This window comes from Drosophila serrata, unplaced genomic scaffold (genome assembly GCF_035046125.1).
Source record: "Drosophila serrata isolate PLE 108 unplaced genomic scaffold, ASM3504612v1 contig_376, whole genome shotgun sequence".
Lineage (NCBI taxonomy): Eukaryota > Metazoa > Arthropoda > Insecta > Diptera > Drosophilidae > Drosophila > Drosophila serrata.
This window is the reverse complement of record NW_028257274.1, coordinates 2507790-2531056: the sequence shown is the minus strand read 5'-3', so window position 1 is coordinate 2531056 and position 23267 is coordinate 2507790. Positions and strand designations below refer to the sequence as shown.

The 23267-nt window shown below is 37.0% G+C and overlaps 1 protein-coding gene across 5 annotated transcripts in view; it reads left to right on the top strand.

Annotated features, from left to right (window-relative positions):
* hth (Meis homeobox homothorax) overlaps positions 1-23267 on the top strand; it is a 206354-nt gene that overhangs the window by 112830 nt on the left and 70257 nt on the right. For 3 of the 5 annotated variants that reach the window (XM_086839726.1, XM_086839725.1, XM_086839724.1), the window contains one exon: positions 4571-4756. In XM_086839726.1, the coding sequence (XP_086695852.1) occupies positions 4571-4756 (186 nt within the window). Of the gene's footprint in view, positions 1-4570; positions 4757-6862; positions 8933-23267 lie in introns of those variants that run through there. The other 2 variants (XM_086839728.1, XM_086839727.1) reach the window with 1 other exon arrangement.

Genomic DNA, 23267 nt, shown 5'->3' with positions numbered 1-23267 from the left:
AGAGTTCATTGCTGATTGAAGCAGGTTTTTTAAGAATATAATCTATATAATGGGAATAATCTAAGAAATCTCGAACTCAAGCTTTCAAAGCCTGGGAAAAGATGGAATTTCCCTTAAATATTTATTTATATAAATCAATTTATATATTCTTCATTTAAGCCTAAACAAGTCTGCTGTTTAATCTTTCCTTTAATTTCTTTGTGTGCATAAAAAAGATACAAGCCTGAACGCTTAGGGAATATATATATAGTAGAGTTAAAGTCATTTGCTGTGGAATGTGATGTCCGTTTCGGTTTCTTTTTTATTTTCTTTTGGACATCATAAAGTGAGTACCTTTTCCATCCAGATATAGGCTAATGACAAGTAATCGAACTTGCACAGAAGAAGAGTTGTTAATCAAGGTGCAATTAGCTGGGCGAAATCGCTTTCTAAGCCCAACGCATAAAACTAGTGCAGTAAGCCAAGTTAGTCAGTCAGTTGGCCAGCTGCAATTTGTTTGCAGCACCCTGTATAGAAAGCCAGAAAAAAATAAAATACAGAAAAAGAAATATATATATATAAAACAAAACAACAGTCAAGATCTTTATCAACGGCGCAGACCACGACAGGTTTTTGTTTTGTCATTTGTCACTCACACAGCTTGCGACACACAACCCGAAACCAACAAAGAACTGTAGCAACTTGTACAAAAAAATCGAAAATATATATATATATATCTTAAAAAAAAAAGGATAAAAAACAAAAAATAAAGCACATTCATTTATATGCAGCCAACAAAATGCAGCGGTCGATTTTTTTGGTGTATAAAATAAATATAAATGCAAACAACAACAAAATATACTTAAATAAAATGTGCGGGCTGGATAAAAAAAATAATACAACATCTATATGTATATATATATATATCTGTATCTGTGCATATTTGTTGCTACAGCGAACAGAATCAGTTAAAAAGACGTTTTCAAGACTTGTGTCTGTCAAAACTGGTTTGCCTGTCTCAGTTTCTCAGTGGCACAGTCTGGGCCCCTCAGTCACACACAGCTCCCAGAGACTCTCCAGCTTTTTAGCTCCCCAAGTCATGCAAAAAAAAAAAAAAAGTAAAAAACAAAATACAAAATACAAAAAATAAAATATATATAAAGGGGAGAAACAAAAAAAAAAACTCAAGCAGGCAGGCAAGGCACAGGCATTGCAATTGACAAACAGACGACGGGACGGTGGGACTAACCGCCTGATGGACAGTGGGACAAAAAGACACAGCACAGATCGAGATGCGAGTCCCAGAGTTGGAAACGGAGACGGAGGAGGACGTAGTCAGAGACACAACACGTTGGGTCAGTCAGTTGCACACGCTCCTCCGCCGGCAGGGGGTATCAGAGAGAATCAGAGAATCGGAATCGGCATGGGGGCACACACACACACACACACACACACACACACACACACACACCAAACACACACTCTTAACAATTTGGGGGCCTTGTTTTGATGGCTTGGCCAAGATCGTTTCGGGATCGCTGCCACCACCAGCAACATTGCCAGCGACAGCTGTATACTTTTTTTGAGGGGTTTCTTTTTTGTTAACTCTCAAACCGATGATGCAAGCTGAGGGATCTGCCAAAAAAAAACGTAACTTCAGATGATATTCTCAATGATTTTCTAGAGATTTATAGAGTAATATTGCAGCGCTATCCTAGGCATGTGCATTCCATATTACCATTAATTACATTTCATTTAAATGTCAGAACAACACAGAGGGTTTAAAGAGTTAGTTAGAGCTCTGGAAACTTGTTAGAGACCAGATCCAGTGTGTGTGTTGGAGGCTGTTGCCCAGTATAGTTGGAGGCTCTCTATCTATGAACGGAAATCGAGAATTACCACTGCGCAGATTGGAGCGATTTGCATTGAGATTAGAATTACATCGAGGGCAAGAGACACGAGAGGAAGCTGTGAAGGGGGGGCGGGGATAACTAACTACTGCCGGTGCTGTGAAAAGTTTTGCTTAACAGGATGTACAAATGAGGGGGGCAGAGGAACGCCCTCTTGTTGCTGCCGTGGTGGCATGGTGTCCATGTCCGCATGTCCAATGGGGGGCCCACCCAATGTGCAACAGCAACAGCAACATCGAATGTGCAACAGCAGCAACATGGTGAGGGGAAGAGACTCTTGTGACAGTCATAAATATCGCAATGAGCCGTTCGAATATGTCACATACAATGCTGACAAATTAATCAAAAGTTATCAGCCAGCCGGCATCGAAAGTTGAGTCTCCAAAGGGTCTTGCCATCATCATGATGATGATGATGATGAGTAGGATGCTCCGGCATCTGCCGGCATCATAAACATATCAATTTGGTAAGCGCACAGCAGAAGCAACAGCAGCAGCAGCAGCAACATGTTGCTGGCGTGCTAATTGCAAGCTTTATGGATATTGTTATGGTCGCTTTGACAGCTACAAATGCAATCATAAAACTGATACACCAGCAACATGTTGCTGCTGCTGCTGTGCACTGTCGCTTATCAGTGGCGGCGGCGGCAGCGACAAATTTGACATTGTCCTGTCATAAACCAGTTGCAGGCCGCCGCTTGCTTTTTATCATCTTATTTTTTTTTTTTTGGTGACAATAACATTGAAAGCAGCCTGCAAACGAGTTTGACAAGTTTGGGCAATGGGCAACAAGTTAATAGCCCCGCCGTTGCAGCTTTCGCAGGCCAAAATAAAATACAACAACACCAAAAAATGAAGTCAAGAAGCAGCAACACACAGGAGCAACACACAGCAACAACAAACAATTTGCATAAGCAACGCGCACTTTTTCGTAAATTAAATGCCAGGCATCGGTTAAATGGAGCACCCTGTTGTTGCTGTTGGTGTTGCTGTTGTTGCTGTTGGTGTTGCTGCTGTTGCTGCTGCTGCTATGTCTGCCAGCCATGGCCCAGTGCAATTAATTTCTTTTTAGCCGTGGCGGCGGCTGCATTCCTCTCTTTGTTGCCTGCATATTTGCATATAGTATGCCTGACTCACACTCACTTTGGCCTTATCGCATTTGTTTTATCACACACACACAGGGCACACACGGGGCACACACAGCCCAGCAACAACAGGGCTTTAAAAACGCATTCTGTCTTCTGGGCCTTTTTCTTGCTGACGCCACACCGATCTTCTGGGCACTGTAAGAAAATTTACCCACAGCAAATAATTAAAAATCAAGTATTTCCTTGAGGAAATACTGATTTCCCTCTGTGTACAACATCTCCATGTTGCTAATGCGAGTGTTGCACGTGCTGCCTGATGTTGCTGCTTGGTTGGTTGGCTGACTGGCTAACTTGTTGGCCTGGCCAAAAGTGTGCCCCGAGGCACTGAGCTTGCCCGCCTTCCTTCCTTCCATCCATCCACTTCCTTTTCGGCCAGTGCATTATTTTGGACCTCTCTCTATGCATATTTATGGGCCTTGGTTAGAGAGAGGCTTTTGTCCCTCAGCCATTTTTGAGTGGCCATCATCATGGCCATGGGTCTGGGTCTGTGTCTCCTTCGTCTGGAGTTTGCAGATGGAGTTTTCGAGCAGGTAACGCATCAAAAGCAATTTGCATGCCATTTTCGCGGGGGCGGGGATCGCGGATGAGCCGGTTTTTATATTTCTTAAAGGTTGGTTGTGGCAAGAATGCGATGGCGCTAAGTATGGCAATGTTTAAGCTCGGTTTAAGTGTAGATATAAGAACAACCAGAAAGGAAACTAACTTTGGACAACCGAAGTTTCTATACCCTTGCAGTTATCGATATGTTTTGATCACAAATTTAACCAACAATTCGAATTGAAAAAACGCATAACTAAGCCAAAAAGCATTAAATTCAATTCGGAAAGCAGTTTTATGTTGGTTTTTATTAGGGTTATAAATTTGCATACTCTATTTAAAATTTGATCAAGAATATATACATATGATTTATGGGGTCGGAAATGACTTCTTCATATGGTTAAAAGCTTCTGACTTAAATAAATATACATTGCAAGGGTATAAAAATTGGCAAGTAGCTGTGATCCTTAAATTCAGTATATAAAATATTTGAAATTCACTGACGTTGTACAAAATAAAGTATTTCCAACAGATAGATGATCGAAAAGGGAAAATTCAAATTCAAATTAAACAATTTAAACAAAAGTTAAACTAGTGACAAGCTTAATTTGACAAAAAGGATACAATTGACTAAAAACAAATTAAAATAGAACCCTTTCGATCATCTAGGCTGCCTTCGTTACTATTTGATATGATCATATATCTTCCCTGTAATATATTAGTCCCCTAAGAAATCCCTTTAGAATAAGTAAGCCCCTGTAAAATATCTTTAGAAAAATCTCCCCCCTTTATAGATTAGCACCACCCCATATAGACACCGCACCCCCCTTTGCCACCCCCTACTCTCTGGAGATATCAATAAAATCTCTAGAGAACTAAAAAAACAAAAATCAACAACACAACTGATGATCTCTTCTCTTCTCTCTTCTCTTCTCTCCCCCAAAAAAAAAACAAAAAATCAACAACAAAAAACCAAAAAACCCTACGTCTTCGACAGGTGCACGAATTATGCGATAACTTCTGTCATCGGTATATATCGTGTTTAAAGGGTAAAATGCCAATAGATTTAGTGATCGACGAACGGGACACCACCAAGCCACCGGAGCTGGGATCGGCGAACGGAGAAGGGCGCAGCAATGCCGACTCCACGTCGCACACCGATGGAGCTAGTACACCAGACGTTGTGAGTACCCCCTTCGCGGGAGCACATGGTCCTATATTGGCGAGCTACAATGCGGTGGTGCACCCATGTTCGTAGTACGATAACGACCTTCTTGCAAAAACGAAGCGGGTGCTCACAATGCCCTGGGATTAAAATGAATCAATAATAATAATAAATTGCAATGCGATCAATCAGTACGAAAGCGAAATATGAAAATCGAATCGGATCGAATCGAGTTGGAGTGCGAATCGAATGCCAAATCGAAAATGCCACAATCGATAATCGATGAACGATGACCGATAACTGTAAAAGAACAGAAAAAAAATGTTGCTGCGCTTGTTTGCAGCAAACAAAAAATCTAAAAAAAAAATATCAAACATAATATTAATATTGATGAATTCAAATCCAAATCCGAACGCAGAAGAAGTTGTACGTCATTATGAACAAATCCAAAAAAAGATACAAAACACACACACACCCATAAATTACACACACACACACACTTTGTAAATTAGAATCAGAAATCGAAACAAAAATAAGCGAAGAAAGCTAAATTAACTATTACAAATTAAAAGAAATCAATTTCAAAAACAATATAGCAGTAATAATTCCAAAATAAAAGCGAATAAATTAAAAGGAGAGCAGAGGAGTTTTTACGAGCCGGCGAGCAGCAGCAGCAACATCAACGGCAGCAACATGCAACAGCAGCAACACACACACACTCACGGCAGCAACATACATCGGCTGGAGGACAGTAACCGACATAAGTAACATACCAGCGACAAACGAGCTTCCAAAAAAAAAAACGAGGCTTCGGCCACGGAAAAACCGAACTGAACTAAACCGACTCGAACGAACGCCAGAACCAGAACAGACTGAACTACGAATGTCTATCTATATCTATATATATATATATCTACAAATATATATAATATATATATAGGGACAATCCATTAATGTTGCTACCGTTGCTGCCACGGCCAAACAAAATTTGTTTGCTCTCCTCCTTCTGTGTACAGTAAATGCCATAAATTTAAGTTCCAAAAACAAACAGGCTGTGGGTAGCAAAAAAAAAAAAAAGTAACGAAAGACAAAAACTATGCACTTTTTAAGTGAATATTTTCTGCTTTCGTTGCTGCTTTCTTTTTACTGCCCATCAGACTATCTAAAAAATCCCTCTCACAATGAAAACAAATACAAACTATCAGTTTATATATCTAAAGCAGATTGTAAATGATACAAAATATAAACAAAAAAGCAACTGAGCAACAATAATTAGAGCAACAAACAATTTCGCTTAATTTGTAAAAAGTACCAACAACTAAAGAAACAAACAACAAACAAAAATACTGAAAAACAAAAGTAAGAAAAAACAGAGAAACAAAGATAATGAAAAGCATAAATTGAGAATTAAATTACAACAAATATGAAAAAAGTTCGAGAACTTCGTTTTTGCAAGAGGCCCATATAGCTCGCCAATATATTATTAATTATTATTAACAACACTCACACACACCATTAACCAACCAACCAACCAACTATTTTTGATTATTTTTCCCCCTTTACTGAAAAACCCCTTTAAAAAAAAATAAAAAACAAAAAAAGGTCCCCCTCTAAATAATATAATATTGAGAAAGTTTACTAACCCCCCAAAATCTAACCAATTTTTAACATTTTTACATATGCACACATAACTCTATATAGAGTTCTATATAGAAACTATATATATATATATATATAATACCCAAGCATACGCATATATATTATATATGTATACTGATTATATGAAATACGAAAGCCTCTGACCTCTGACTCTTCTGTCCCCGATATATCGTGGGCCTGGTCAGTTAGTCGGCGGGTATCGATAACTTGTCCTGTTATCGGTTTGAGTTTTGTTGAGTTTGTAAACTTGTAAATATTTGAAATATTTGAGAAAACCCCCCAAAAAAGTCCCTCCTCTCTCTGGTAACAACAGCAAACAAGCAGACAGACACACAGCCCACAAGAATATTTTTCCCAAAACAAACAGTTTCTAAAATCTCTCTCTAAAATTAAAATCCCCAATTCTTTTACGTAAATCTGTGCCAATTACTTGGAAAAATATGAATGATCACACACATAAAACAGCCCAGCACCCAAGACTTTTCACCGCTGGAGGAGACCTATGCCAGCTATCGCATCAAACACGAGGCGGACTTTTAGTCCTGTCTCGATTTTAATCCTTTTACTCCCCCCCATCAGTTCTCTATATAATTATACGGAAAAAATCGATCTAATATAGAGTTAAAGCTTAGCCATGTAGTTTGTAACTAAAAACCAGTCTAGGCTGCGCTTGAAACAAAATATTGAAAAGAAAGAGATAGAGAGTATAGTTAATTCCTAGAAACTTCTATCCCCACATATATATATATAAATACATATATATTTTCTAATGCTTAGTTTGAAATTTTTAATTTCCTTTATTAATTTCGGGAATTTTTCAATTTAGCAAACGTGTATACGATTTTTCTAAAAACAAAAACGTCCTTTTTCCCTTCGTGTGTTTTACAACACTGGAGCGAAACTTGCCAAATAATACGAGAAAAAAAATAAAAGAAGATATATAAGGATATTTTCGTTAATTACTTTTTTTTTTGTTTTTTGTTTTCAACTCTCTCATCATGCAACGCATATACGTAAAAAAGAGATACCAGAAAAGCAAAAAGAAAACCCAAAAACCTGAGTTCAAATGCAAAGTATACGAATAAAACATTATTGTTTATTACCTAGAGAAACAAACAAAAAAATACGAAAAACAAAACAACTAAGAAACTTAAAGTTAATTTAATTAAATTGAGGATACGAACGATCGACATTTTAAATGAGCCGAGGAACTTTCAAGAACAATTGATATACGTAAAGCAAACAGCAAAACCAACTAAAAACTAAACAAACTTTAAGCATTTACTAAACGAAGCAAATCGAAAACTACGCGATACTATTATTATTAAATAAATATAGCGAGCAGGAGGAGGAAAGCTAAATGTAATTTAATTGAATTAGAATGAAAACAAAAATATAGGAGCAGTCGAGAAACTTAGAGAACCCTCGCTACCCTACAATCCCCCTCCCAAAATTGTATACTATAGGGTACGTTATATAGTTCTTAGTCAGAGGACCCCTGAAACCCTTAACTTGCAATACGAAATGATACAAGAGTATCGAATTCTTCTCTAGCTACCAAAACACACACTTTCTACTGCTAACTTCTACTACTATTTTGAGTTGTAGAACATTACTACTAAACAAAGAAAAAACTACAAAATGCAAAAAAAATGTACTTAAATCGAGCTGAGATCAGTCGATCCAAGCAGCTCCTTCAGCTATATGGGCAGTCATTTGTATACTTAGACTATAATCAAACCGATTTCCCAGCGGTTTAATATAGCCAACTAACTAAACAACAACAACAACAACAAAAAGCTTTTGTACTATTTTTTCAAAAACTACCAAGAAAATGGAGGGAAAACTTTCTTGCAAAATTATGAAAAATTAAAATAGTTGTTGTACTTTGTCTCAAAACCTTAAAAACCCTAAAAAAAAAACTAAAAACCTTGTATGTAAGAAACTAAATTTAAACTCGAAAAAATTGCTGTAATTATGTAATAATTTTTCTGTTAGCATAATTCGCCGCTTTTTAGTTAAAAAAGAAAAACTGTTGCAAAAAAAAGGAGAGAAAACACTTTGTTTCCTATGATTTAATGTGTGAGCTTTTTGCATTTTCGTTGAACCATTATTTTTTAATGATTTTCTGTATTAAATGTTTTGCTAAAACAATATTTAAAAAAACGAAGCAAACATTTTTTATTGTTGCATTGTATAAATAAACTTAAAATACACACAACACAAAATACTGAAACTGAAATACGTAATTGCTTTAGGTGATATTTTATAAAAATATAACGCAAGTAAAAATAATAATAAAAATATATATAAAAAAACACTAAATTTAAAAAATGATGCAAAATATATACGTAAATATGTTTTAAAAATCGAAAGAAGGCGCTTTTTTGCTTTTTACTATTTTTAAAATATATAAAATAAACAAATTAACAATAATTTGAGCATACATTTTTTAATAATTATTATTATATTATTATTATTATTATTGTTTTTACAAACAAAACATTTTATTTAGTTTTTAGCAAAATTGTAAAATGAAAAGTAAATGTTATAAGAAGATGACGATGAGAGAAAACGCAATCAAAAATTAAGAGAAGAGAAGGAAAAGTAAAATATACATAATGAAAATCCAACAACAAACAAAAACAACCAGCAACTTCTATACGATATACGAATACATTTTAATGTAATATTTTTAATTATTTATATTGTATACTAATAATATAATTAAAAAAACAAGGAAGGATTAAGAGTAAAAGCAAAAACAAAACTACAGAGTAAAGTTTAAAGAGTTAGCCAATAAATATATGAAAACAAAACGAAGAAACAAAAACGAAAACAAACAACAAACAAAAAAAAAAAAACAAAAAACCAAAATATATTTGAAAAGTATAAAACAAAAAAACCAAATGGATTTTTTCACTGACCTAAACTTAGTTATTTAAGCATTTTTGGAGGACCTTAAAGGAACTGGGAACGGAGAGTGAAGATTCATCAAGAAGCCGAAAAACCCCAAGAAGGATGACCATTAAAGCTGGATTATGATTTTTGTTAATTTTTTGTTAACTTTTTTCTAGATTTTCTGGAATTTTTAGGTGCTTAAAACTCAACAATGGATTTATTTGTATCATGTAGGGCACGTTTCTTCTTTTCAGCCGCGTTTCTAAACCACTTTTTAGCCGTGAAAAGTCTTGTCCAAGTCTTGGTAAAATTTTCTTTTAGGTTTTCATGGAGTTTTGATCTATGAAATTACCTCAAGAGAGTTGTACTTAATAGCTTGGCTTAAACTTTATTTGAAAAGTGTTTAAAACAAGTGCTTAAAATAATATTTATACGAGTTTTGTGACTTTCAATGCAGATTAGGATCAATGTAAAACAGAATATATAACTCTACTATATATATTTATTAGATACTTTTGCCACAAAGTTAACTTACATTTATAATAATTACCTAACTACTATATTATAATAATGATAATATTTTTATATGCTCTTAGATATGATTGTAATATTCTCTTAATCTTCTAGAAACTATTTCTACAAACTCTTTTTGAATTTAATATATTTACTGACCCAATTTTTGTGCTGAACTGGACAAAAGGTCCTTCGATTCCTGTTCCATTAACAACGGCTGTAAATTGAGAATGGCTTGTCTCGTATTACCAATCCCAAGGCACGTGTAAGCCTCTTACTAAGCAGAGGGAGGATTTCGATACAGCATGTGATTTTTTCTTTTTTGGGGGTGCTGCCAGGATCATGGCAGGATAAGTGCGTCTGAATCTGAGGAATTTCATGAAATTCGAGCAGTTCATCCGATCGTTTTTGGACAGCTGCCGAGGGTAATGAACGCGTGTAAGAAACACCTTAAATGACTCTTTTTTTTGGGCCCAATAGCCTGGTGTTTTCCCTTTTTGGGTGCGTGTTAGATGAATTTCGAGTTTCGAGTTCGTTCGCTTAATGGTGGCTACATGTAATTTGGCATTTTGCGTGATTGCCCCGGGGCGTGTTTCTGGGTTTCTTCAACGAAAGTCAAACCAATTCAAAGGCATTTTCTTCCAGCAAGTGGAGGGAAAATGCTCTTTCGTGATGGTTTATATATATTTTTTTTGTATTAATTTCTTGAGCAACGCCCCAAAACAAACGCTTGAACACAATTTTCCAAGCTGGGACGTATTCCAGAAGAAACCTATAATTTTATAGGCATTAAGTCAATCCACTCCCTTTTACCGAAAAACTCTTCCAACTGGTTTTTTTTCTTTCTGAAATCGAAGACCCGAGTTCAAGATTAAAATATGATGACGAAGAAAAAGAGGATCCAAGACTTGGCTCATTAGCCGCACTCTCACCTCAAAAAGAGAAACACGAGTTAGCCAAAAAGGATTTCTTTCTTTCTTATAATTCACTTTTATGTGCCTGTGCTTTTTGTTTGTTTTTTTCTTTCGGCTTTTGGCTTTCAGCTCTTGCGGCTTTCAACGTCGTCATACTGTCTGCGTTTCGTGGCCCAAAAGAAACCGCAGCCAGAGCAGAGACTTGTCCCGAAATTTTGTGCATTCATTTGTGAAACAAAGACAGGGGGACCATCGCCAAGTCCAAGGCTACAATTAATAAACCTAAAGGCAACGAAAGCCCTACAAATGCTACAACAAAAAATAAGCAGAGAACTGAAAGCTTGATGGGTTTGTTTTTTAGATTTGGAACGAAGGTCTAAATACCCTCGGGTGATGGGATTATTAAATGAGTTCATTATGACGATTTTGGTGAGAATTATTAAAGGAATTAGGTGAGGTTTTTATTAGGAACAGCTTAGAAATAATAGAATTTAGTCAAAAATGGGTAATAGCTAAGGTAAAAATGTACAGGGTATCCAGTAAACTCCCAAGCTTAAAGTGATTGAAGTTTGGCCTTTTGCGATCCCTGCGATCTTTTGTTATTATGTATGAAGTGTCGCGTTGGCAGGAATTTCACTCAACCAACAAAAAAGCAACATGACCAGACGATCTCCAGACATTTTGAAGAGAGGGTGGCTCCGAAGGGGGGTTTTTTTTTTGGGCTAACCGCAAAAATGTCATCACTGCTAATGTTTCAATGCAAGTTGCCACAAGATTTCGTCGTCTGCGGCTGACCTTTTTTGGGTTTTTCTCCTCTTATTTATGTTGTAGTGTTAGTTTCGGATTTTTGATCAGAATTTGGTTTCGCCAAGGGAATTGCAAGACTTGTAGATTGAAGCGTTGAATGCGATACCTTTTTTGGTTTTTGGGCGTGAAGAAACATACCAAACTGACGGCTCTTAGCATTTTATGATTAAGCAAAAAAAAAAAACTTAATTTCTAGTCGTAAATAATTTATAGAACATTTCCATTTGAACTTCTGTTTCCAGGAAATTGATCGTAGCAAAAAGCATTTTTGAAATCTTAATGAATTTTGTGTGGCTCAAGTGTTTGCTGATGCCTTCAAAGGATATCGGCCGACAGAAGGAAATACTCTACCTGATTGTGTCAACCCTTTTTTTTATATTTTTATTCTTTGTAGCTGTTTTTAGAGGTTTTGTAGAAATCCGAAAAAAGTATCAATTCAATGGAAATTTATGCCGTAAAAATGCCACAAGACAAGCCACCAAAAAAACACACAGCGTCTTTGTCTTCGCCCCAAGGCATTTTTTCCAATGAACACACCACGAAGTTTTGGTTTCATTTTTTTTTGGCTTTGTGAAATATTTGCAGTGATGTCGCTGCTCCTCTATCTCCTGGCCATTCAACTAAGCTGCAAATCGGTTTAAGAGCTTAACGAAAAGGCGATGGAAATTATACAAAGTCGCTCTCTGCTCGCCCCATTTGGAACGGTTTACTTTTGTGTCATTAGGCAAATGCAAAAGCACCTTCTCCTCTCTTTTCTCTTCTGGCCCTCCAATATATGTGTATATTTCTTATGCCCTGCTCACCTGAGGGAAGCCCTATGTGGGTTCAGCTGAGCTCAGCTTTGGACAATTACCATTAATTACCTGGAGTATTCGCTGCACTTGGCACCGCAAGTAAACGCCACTGAAGTCCGGTCGAATATCAAAAGGAAAGGCCAGGACAATTTACGCTTGTTTTAAACTCGATTAGTCAGCAGTTGATCCTATCTCCACCCCCCCTCAGAATTCCCACTCCGATCCCTATCCCTTTGACCCCATTGAGTGCTTTTCAATTACACCAACACGCAACTGACCACAGAGAAAATATAATAAAAAGAAAAAACGAGGGAGGAGGCCGCCCTTAAGCCCGCTTAGCCGGTATTGACCACTTGTAACTTGTAATTGAATCCAGCTTGAAGGGCATATCTATTTCCTATGATTCAAATATCTGAAAGGGTAGCCACTGACCGCTGCTAATTGAATTTGTCTTGACTTGTTCCTTGTCGGTTTAACCCTTTTTGCTTTCCAGGCCACAAAATATTTGCTAAATGCACAAGGAGAAAGTTTTGTATTTGATATCAAAACCAATTTCTCATAAAAAATTGTATTGAAGAATCCTTAAAATACGATTGTCGAATTAAATATATTTCATTGGTGAACATTATTGAACATATTCTTCAATATTTCTTTTCGTTGTTGAATTGGTGAACTGAATTGTTAGTTGTTGAATTGTGGAATATTTAATGAAGTTCGTTTTTAATTGAATTGGTGAATATCTATCTACCTATATATCACTGGTAAATATCAATTAATGAATATTTTTTTTAAAATTATCCTTTGGTAAACAATCATTTGTGAAAATTTCAATTTATGTAATTTCTTCCTGTGCCTCTTGAATTTGTTCGCTGATTTTTCGTCATTGAACTTTTGATTGATTTTATTTTTGCAATTTGGCTCTGGCTTTTGCCGGACTCTCTTTTTGGCTAATTTGTAGCCTCGACTCAGACCACTGACTTTCGCCCACATCTACGAGAACATAAATCACTTGCACTTAAATCCGCTGCTGGCGACGTCTCCGTTTCTATATCTGTATTTGTCTGTCTGTCTGTTTGCCTTGGCCATTAGGCCCAGTCCCAGGATTTGGGGGCCCTTTTCTGGAAGGGTGGCGGCTGGATCTTCTTTCGGATTTTGGCCTTTTGTTGTTGAACGCTGTGGCATTTCTATTGGCCCGGAAGCTGTGCGGCCAGCATCTACAAAATAGTCAGCGTCGTGTATGTCTGTGTGGGGGGCGGCAGCAGCAATTTTTATTGCCTTTTTGTGCTTTATTTCCTGCGCACTATTTTCGGGCCTAAGAAGTTTTTCCACGCAAGGAGGAGGCAGGCAGGAGAATGTAGAAAGAAGGCTTTATGCCTGAATGGCGCGACGGGCATTAGATAATGGTGTTCCTGCTTATTGCTTACATTGGCTTTTTCTTTTTATCCCCCCCGCATCTCTTGACGTCTTTGGGGGATTTTCTATAATTTGCAGGCAGCTTAGCGAATTCCGCAGAAGGAGGAAAGACTGAGGAGGAGGCAGCCAGAAACTAGCAAAAATAATTTATTGCATATTTAATAGCGCACGTGCCAGGAAAGGAACCCAAGTTCTTTATCTATTTTTTTTTTTGCCTTGGCCTATTTTAGGTGGGTTCCTTAGAATGGTATTTCATATGGCCTAATTGGCTTTGTCTTTGGTTTAAAGTCCCATTCTTTGGGGTACATTCCCGTTAAAATATAGTAAATCCTTTAGATAAATATTTTATATAGGAATATGTTATAATATACACCTATTTTGTAGGAAATTACTTACTCTAAATATACTTTATATTTGTAATTAGAAATCACATTTAATAATTTGTTACATATTTATCAAATGGCTTTCTTTTACAACCTATTTATTTCTTGGTTTTGAGAACAACCCTAGAACTTTACTTATATATAAACCTTTCTCCTTTTTAACTCTCCCGTAAGTTGCTTCAACTTTTAATTAACAAAAAAAAAAAAGTTTTTGAGAGCTGCTAAGTGCAGCTTAACACAACAATTTTCAATGAAAACAAATGCCGCATAAATCTCTAAGCTACTTTTACTTGCCAAGGCACTCAACGAACTTGCTCTTGGTCTCTCCCCAGGTCTTTGGGATTTTTTTCCCTGAGACTTTTCAGAGCTTCTACTATATATATTCTGAGTGCCAGAGTTTTGCCTCAATGCTTATACGGGGCAAAGGCAATTCCCATTTGGGCCACATATGCCCGGCATTATGGGGCATAAATAAAAATGCCTGCCACGCTTGCTGCTAATAAATGAAATATGATGCCGATGCTGCTGCTTCTGTCTGAGATGTGCCACCCCCCTTTTGGAAAATTGTGGTAGCTCCGGTCTCAAGTTTTCAATATATATCAGTATATCTCTCTGCATATTTCTGCACGGCGACACAATTTCTATATTTTGGCAAATTATTTTCTCCGTCTCGGGGTATTGGATTTCCCCCGGGCGCAGGGAAAAATCCACCCACTCGCAGCCCTTACAATATTTCCCTCCGTTGCTCTGTTTCTTTTTCTTTTTCTTTTTTTTTTTTTTGGTATGCACGGTGCGAAAACAAAATTGACGTCAATTACGCAATGCACACGGGGCATTGGTGGGTTCCCTTCGCGGCTTTACCAGTCAGACACCAGGCTTTTGCCGCCCAAGTCCTTGTGTATGTAGTCCTGCCACTGCTTTTACTAATCCGCTTCGGGGATTTGGGGAATACTCTCGCACTCTCCCGCTCTCACTCGCTCTCGTGCCTCTGCATAGCATACTTTTCCGGGAAAACACTTTGCGTCAGATGCTCTCAGGTTGCTGGTTTTCCCGCACCCTTGGTTGGCATTCTGCTGTTTGCCACTGGGCGCTAATTAACGCATTAAATCATATTAATGTCGCCAAATGTTTCAAAGTCAGGCTGTCGCCTCGGTATGCTTTTCGTATGCTTATTGGGTTTCCTTGGCGCGGACTTTTGGTCCTGTCAATAAGCCGGCATAAATTGCCTCTAATGCAACGAAGGACGAATCATTGAGAGGGGGTGGATTTTGCCTACTCTTAATGCTGATGCTGATGTTGTGTCCTGAGGAGTTTTGCTGGTGCTAATGGATTTTATTCCCTTATTTAAGATTACTTGGAAGTGTTTTTAATATATTTGTATTTAAGTTTTGTAGCTGCATTTTTCTTCTTTCGCTTTTCCTGTTATTAATTCCTGTTCCTCTTTGAAATTGCTAGAAATTGATCCTCTCTACACACTTGCTGCTGTCACATTTCCTGTTCAAAGTTGCTTATATTGCAGCTTATGTTGCTGTTGGCCTGTCTCTCTACTGCTTTTACCCCAAGTGATGATGTTGGCTTCTTAAGTTGATTAGGAGCTTGAGAGGAGTAGATGTTGCCGAGGCAGAAAAATCACAAATTAATTAAGAAGAGCCTCTCTAGACTCTCTACCGTTCTCGTCGGGACGCTTGACTAATAAAACTTATATAATAATTGTTCATAAAGTGTATGATATTATGTGTTTTCAAATGAGCTTTGGCTGTCGGATGAGCGGATGAGCGGTATGGCTTCGTGTTGCATGTTGCTTGTTGCATGCAACGCTCATTGCAGACAGAGACGAGCGACGCGATGCGACGCCAGACGAGAAGCAAAGCGAAGCGATGCCGTGTTGTCAACTATTTCTTCGGTTCATAAAAATTGTTATTAATTGGCACTTAAATGCTCAAACGCAAAAGTTGAGAGACGACGACGGACGACGACGACGAGGAACGTTGATGCTGTGTGTTTGTCTGTCTGTTGTAGATTTGCTGTTGCTGTTTTCCTGTTGGTTGTTGCTGCTGTTGCTGTTGCTGTTGCTGCTGCTGCTGCTGTTGAAGCGTGTTGTGAAATTTAAGCTTTTTAGCAGTTGTTGCTTCGTTCGCTGGCTCGTTCGTTGCATGTTAACCTTTGGCTCGCTTGTAATGAATGCAACCGAAACGAGGAGCTGCCCGAGAGGAGCCCCCCGAGAAGAAAAGAAAAAGAGTGTCTTCGGTTGAGTCTTTTGGGAAGAAAGAAGGAGGCTGAAGACAACAGCAACAGCAGCTGGAGACTTACTTAAAGCTCTCCTCATATAAATTTTGTCTGACTTCATGTGGCACTTGTTTAAAGTCCATTTTGTGCACTGCGTGAGTGTTTATTGAATGTTTTCTTTCTTTTTCTTTTTTTTTTTTTTGCGCCCAAAGAAAGTTGAGAAATATTAATAAAATGCCATAAAATGGCAATAAAAACTACAGGCTTCATATGCATATTTATATGAAATCAGAGATTGAATGAGGAGTTAAACTTATCAAAGTGTACCATTAGTTATGAACATATAGGGAAATGTCACATTAAAAACCATAATCGAATAGGGAAGGTTCTTACATCCTGGAAGAGTATTATAATCTCAGTCAGAAGCTTCTAAAAATGTGAAGGAATCATTTTCGACCATATAAATCATATATATTCTTGATCAGCATCAAAAGCCGAATCGATTTAGACTTGTTTTGGTTGAAAAATAAATTAAAAATTTTTTTTCAAATTTTATAAGGGGTTACATCGTTAAAATTGTCTAAAAAATTTGGGAAAAATTTTAATTTCTTAAAATTTAAAAAATCGAGTATTCAGATTTATAAGCCCAATGAAAACTAACTAGAACAGCTTTCCGAATTGAAATTAAAGCTCTTTTGACTTAGTTATGACTTTTTTAATCTCTGATTTATCGAAAAAAATTTCCATATAAAAATATCGATAAATATGGATTCAACGTATCAAATATTTGAAATAAACTTTTTTAAACAAATGGTAAATTCCAGAACTTTAAGATTCTAATGAAATCCAACCTTCTCTTCTATTAATTATTATTATTATTATATACTACAATCCCAACTATATTAACAGTTTCTCGTACAGAAGTTCGACTGTATTTAATTTCAACAATCGACCCCAGTGTTAAAATCGAATTGCAAGCGCCGCACAGCAATGTTAATTAAAATTATAAAAATACGAGAAAATTAAGGCACCTGGAGAACACCTTGAAAATATAATTTTCTGTTTTGAGCCAGCAGGCTCCCCACCTAGCGGGGCCCCCTGCTCCCCTACCCACAAAAATTGGATGTGCTTCGAAGGGGATATATCAGTATGTCTTCTGATAGGGAAACGAGGAGGGGGAAAGGGGCATGGCAAGATGCTGTGGATGCTGTGGATGCTGCTGCCCCGTTGCCATTTTTGGCCGACCGACCGCTGTGAACTGACTGAATGTCTGACTGAGCTCGGGGTCCGCAGCTCGAATTCGAATTCGATTCCGATTCCGATTCCGTTTCCAATTGCCAGCTCTCCTCCAAGCTGGCCGAGTGTAAATGATATATGTGGGCTGAGGGGATGGGGGGATGGGGGGATGGGGGGACGAGACCCAACCGTCTTGTCTGTCATTTTTGGAGCCACACAAAAGTCCCAGACCCCGAGAGCTCCGGGCTCTGGGACTCCAAAAACCCCAAGACCAAGACCAAGTCCAAGCCCAAGCCGAGTGCAAATGACTTATAAGAATTTAATATTTAACAACACAAATCAATTCAAAAATCATCAGGAGGGGTGCAGCAAAAAAAAAGTACAGAAGAAAAAAATTTACTCATTTGTTGCAGCTTTTACACGGGGAGAAAAATATAAGTTAAATAAAGTTTAAAATAAAGATTAATCAGCTTTGTAAGAGATGAATAACCTTTACCATATTCCCTTATTAGAAATTATATAAAGAATACTTAATTCAAATCCAAAAAAGATACATTATCAAAGTCTAAGTCCAACAAATTTGTTAAGAGAAAACTAGAAAAATCTAGGAAACCAGCACTTTCCTACTCAATTTCTTATTTAATTTTTTTTTTGTATTATTTAATTGAATATTTCTGATATAAATTCCCTTAAATATTTCTCTCTGTAACCAGTTCATTTTTCTGAACAAAGTCTCATTTCGGTCTTGGGCTGGTGTGTTGTTCCTGGCCGTTTTGGTATCACTGCAAAGGCACAACGAAAATGAAACTTTAACGTTAAGTTAAGGAAACGATCTGGCAGACAATGTACTATATTATGGCCAAGAGCGACGGGGCGGGGTGGGTTTTGGCCCAGCCAAGATGATGATGATGATGATGATGCCGAGGTCTGAAAGCTAAAGTCGTTAACATGGTGGTCGTCGTTGCTGCAGCAGCAGCAGCCTTTTTGTGGTCAGCGCAAAAATTATGAAAAATCTCAAAAAACAAAAAAAAGAAAAAAAAAACAAAAGAAAAACAACAAAAAAAACCCAACGAAGAGAGCCGGCTTTTGGCCATGGCCTTTGTATGATTTCTTTCTTGGCTTCACTTTGATTTCGAATTTTTCGTATTTTAAAATTGTATTTTTAGTGTCAGCTCCAAAAACTCAGCCACAAGGCCAGACATAAAATTAAAAAGACACACAAAGCGATCAAGAAGCAGCACAAAAGATGCATCTCCCGCTGCGACCCGAGAAAGAATCGAAAAAATACAGAAAAAAATACAAATAATAATAAAATAAGGAACTGAATGCCAGCCAAAAACTCACACAACATGTATAAAAAAAGCACAATTTAACAAAAATAAATTTAAGCCATAATTATACAGCGAAAATAAAACATAATAAATGCACAGAAATTATAAGATAATTAAGAAAACCATTAGCAAGACTGAGCAAAACATAAATAAGAGTTTTGGTGGAGATTTAATATATGAAAAAGTATTTTTAAATTGAAGAAAATGTATGTATATGAAAATGTTATGATTATATTAGTTAAATGCAATTTAAAATCAATTTAGTTAGTTTATTTCGATTGTTTAAATGAGTTTAAAAGTTACGGATAAGCATATAACAAATGGGTTTTAAATGAAAACGAAATTGACTGAACAAATCAACAGAAAATAAAAAGAAAAACCGAACGACAAATCCCTCAAGGCGTAAAGTATGCACATCGAAATTATCGAGCATTTAACACGGTCAGGCCAAAGATTCCGATACGGATTCAGATATATAGACAGAGTCAGAGACAGATGCAGATGCAGATGCAGATACATTTACAGATGCAAATACAGATACAGATGCAGATACAGATACAGATACAGATGCCATTGCAGATGCAGAATCGAGAACTCGAAGATCGAGACCATATTGCACTCGCTATAGAGTGGGTTTCGAATGGGGGATTTATTTGGGGGATTTCACGGGGCATAAACGGGGGCAAAACGGGAATCTGTGGCAATACAAACACTTTGCACTCAACACCCATTTAGCTAGGCCGCCTGGCTGATGATGATGATGATGATGATGATGTGGCCGCCAGCCGCCAACAGAATTGTTTACAATACTACAAAAAAAAGGAAAGAAAAGAAATGAAATGAAACAAAACAAAAAAAAAAAAGAGAGAAGAAAAACCCAAAGTGGGGGGAAAATTTTTGCGATCGATTGCAGTGCGGCCAAAGGAAAAGTGTGAGCAAACCGCAGAGAGAGAGAAGAACTGTAAAACTATTTACAGCCCAGCGCTGGCTCAATGATTGTTTTGCTTGGGTTTTGCTTGCTGCTTTTATACAATAAAATTTATTTGATTTTCTTATGCCGCTTTCATGCCTCAGTATTTTCCTTCAATTTTCCCCCTTGCTGCACTTTTGAACGTGAGATCGTTGTTGTTGTTAGTGCTGTTGGAAAATGCAGCAGGGAAAAGCGTACTGTGAGGATGATGATGACGCCAACTTTGGACTGGCGGCGGTCGCTACGCTTTTATAAAAATAAATTGTTCGCAGACGTAATGATGCGAAAGCAATTGAGAATTCTATATATGCAACTGTCTATATGTTGTTGTGTCTCTCTGTGTGTGTTTTACTTAGAGAATGTGTGTGTTCCTGGGTGTAAGTGTGTATGCCGCCTGCATTTGTTTGTTGTTTGTTGGAATGCGTAGAATTTCAATTGACTGTGGGCAGAGCGAGAGCTATCTATCTAGCATTAGATAGAGAAAGAGCTACTAGTAAGACTCATTTACACTCGAAAAAGATCGATTTAACCTATTAATAAAATATTTTACAATTAAATAATAGTTTAATTTTAACAAAAATTAAATTAAATGAGTTCAACAGTCTTTATTTTAGTAAAAAGTTATTTTAAATTCATCAAAATAAAGACTTGGGAATTATAAGATCATAAAAACGGATAATTTCAGTACTAGAACTAGACATAAATCTCTAAAATCTTGTTCTAGTTTTAATAACTTAAACAAATGTAATGAAATAAATCCAGAATCAAACTGAATTTATTTCCGTTTAGTGTCTAGTTTGTTTGAACCCATTCCAAAGTCAAATCTCTCCGCCTGACAACCTTTTGCCACCTCAATCTAGCCTCGACCAACAGCAACACCGATCCTCTCTAGCATCGTGATCTCTTCCTTATCGGCGGTGGACCATCGATAATGATTATTTTGACAGTCAACTGACACGATCATGTGATCTCTCCCTTCCAATTTCTCTTCCTCCCCCTGATTGTAGTATAGTGTTGGCTAACGATCAACAAACGCAGCTGGAAACACGATTTCGATCGGAGTAAAAAGAATGATTGCTCGTTTTTGGAAATCTAGTTTTAGGGATGGACGGACACGCCCCATCGAACAGTTGAAAATTAACAAAAAGAAAAAAACAGAAAACCTCAACAAAAAAGTTAATTGTTATGTGAACTACCCCTAAAAACTCATACAGACTCTGAATCTGAGATATATAGTATATTCAGAGCTGAGGAATCAGAATTCAGAGCTCTGGTGAATCCTTGAAATGCGCCTGCGTGGATTTCCGGTACAGTCTGGCGGAGTTAATCCGATTTGTTGCGCCCCCTAACCGAAAAAAGGTCCTTGGACAAGGGTGAGTTATGCGGCGGTCCCTGTGATTGATTGCCTGATTTCATCGGGGTGGTTTCCACACAGAACTCTGGAGGACAACCCTCTGCCAAAAGTGAAATTGTTTGAAAACGCATTTAATTGCATCTCATTGGAAGTCAGTATCTCCCTGTGTTTTTTTTTTTGGGTAGGTGAAAATTTGATTAAGAGAAATCATCAGGGTCAGTTTTGAGATCGAGATTGGGAGAAACGGGAACGTCTTGCAGCAACATTTTAATTATGGCAATTACAAATTGCAATGGCAAGCGCAGAAATTGCAAAAATCACGCATTTTATTGATTTTTAATTGCAACTCGTTGCATACCAAAGGAGGATCGCTGCCGCTGCTGCAAAACTAAAAGGAGAAAAAAGATACAAAAAAGAAAGATCCGGAGAGCCTGAGCATTTGTTGTCTTTAATTATGTTGTTGATTGCCCCCCCAAACATGTCCGTCCATCTTGGCCAGACAGTTTTCCGTCCGTCATTCTGGCCATTTAGGTGCGAACAACTAGCTGCCTCGCCCTCTCTCTCTCTCTCTGTGCCACAAAGTCCCCAACAGCCACACACCAGTTAGTCAAGTTAAGTTGTCATAATTTTTGTCGTTTAACAACACCTGCAACATACATATATATATAAATGCACTGAGGGTAAATTTGGTTAGAAAGTGGAGTATATTCAATAAGTTAACTAACTTGGTTAAAGGTTTAATGAATCTATACAAAAGAGTTATGGCTTCTAGGTTTTAAATGCTTGTGCTGAAACTTAAACAATTTCTAGAAACTCCTCAACACATCTGAATACTTCTCTTAAATATATAATTATTAATTCTTATTTCTTTCTGTGCAAAAAGCCACTCTCGAGGGCCGTAGCCCGAGTCGTCGAGCGCGCCAAATGCCGCAAATAACTCAGTTAATATAATTAAGTTTTGCACGAAATGTGCAGCAGAAATATGTGAAAAATGCCACGCAATCTCCACACACAAAAAAAAAAAAAGAATAAACAACAAAAAGGGAAGAAGGACCTCTTCAAAAAGGGGGGTGGGCTGAATGAAACGAAAGTTTATGAACTTGTCCAAGTGTATATTAGCTTAGTACATGTTCTTTTTTTTCCTTCCTTTTTTTATTCCTTGTAATGGCTGCCCCAATGACGCTGCGTATATGTGCATGCAAATGACGTAATGACAATGTGGGCAGCGCTAGGATTTATTAACTTGGCGATAGTTCAACTAGAAAAATAAAGACCAAAAAAGAAAAGCAATGAAAAGAAAAACCCAACACAAAGAACCCATGAAATGTCGAGCAAAGTAATTTAGTAGTTAAAAGAAATGACAGAAAATTAAAAACAAAAAAAGAATATAAATAAAGAAAGTCAAGGTACACCTTCAAGTGAAAAAGTAAATATTTTAGGTAAAGGTTTCTTCTAAGGAATATTTTCAGATAGGTTTAGAAATGTTATTTTTTTTTGCTTTCCTTATTTTTTATAACGTTGTAACGTTTTGTTTATACAAAAATATAATTCAAGCATCATATCTTTATAATCTATCCTTATCTATCTTAACCTATATCTATATCAATGGAAATATTTATAATTGTATTTCCGTGTTCCCTATAAATGACTCTAAATAATATCATTTAAATTTCCTAAACTTTCATCATATGTTTTTCGTAATGCGACTTTTCCTACGTCTAAAATGAAGCTTTATATGGTTTTTCCCGCCTAATTTAATTACGCTTTTATAATCGGCTTACTGGCAAAGCAAAAGAGAGATAAACAACACCCCGTCTGGCACCTGTTTTTCCACGAAATGGAAAATCAAATTTCATGCCAAAAACATTTGCATACAAATCAGAGGCAAAGCAACCCTTCAAATGCCCAGACAGCAAAAAAAAAAAAGAACGAAGAACGAAGAGCACAACCGTCTAATGATATTTTGATGTTGTCTCGATGGGTCTTCAATGGTTGATGGCTGGTTGGAAACCCGCAAAATGCGTGTTT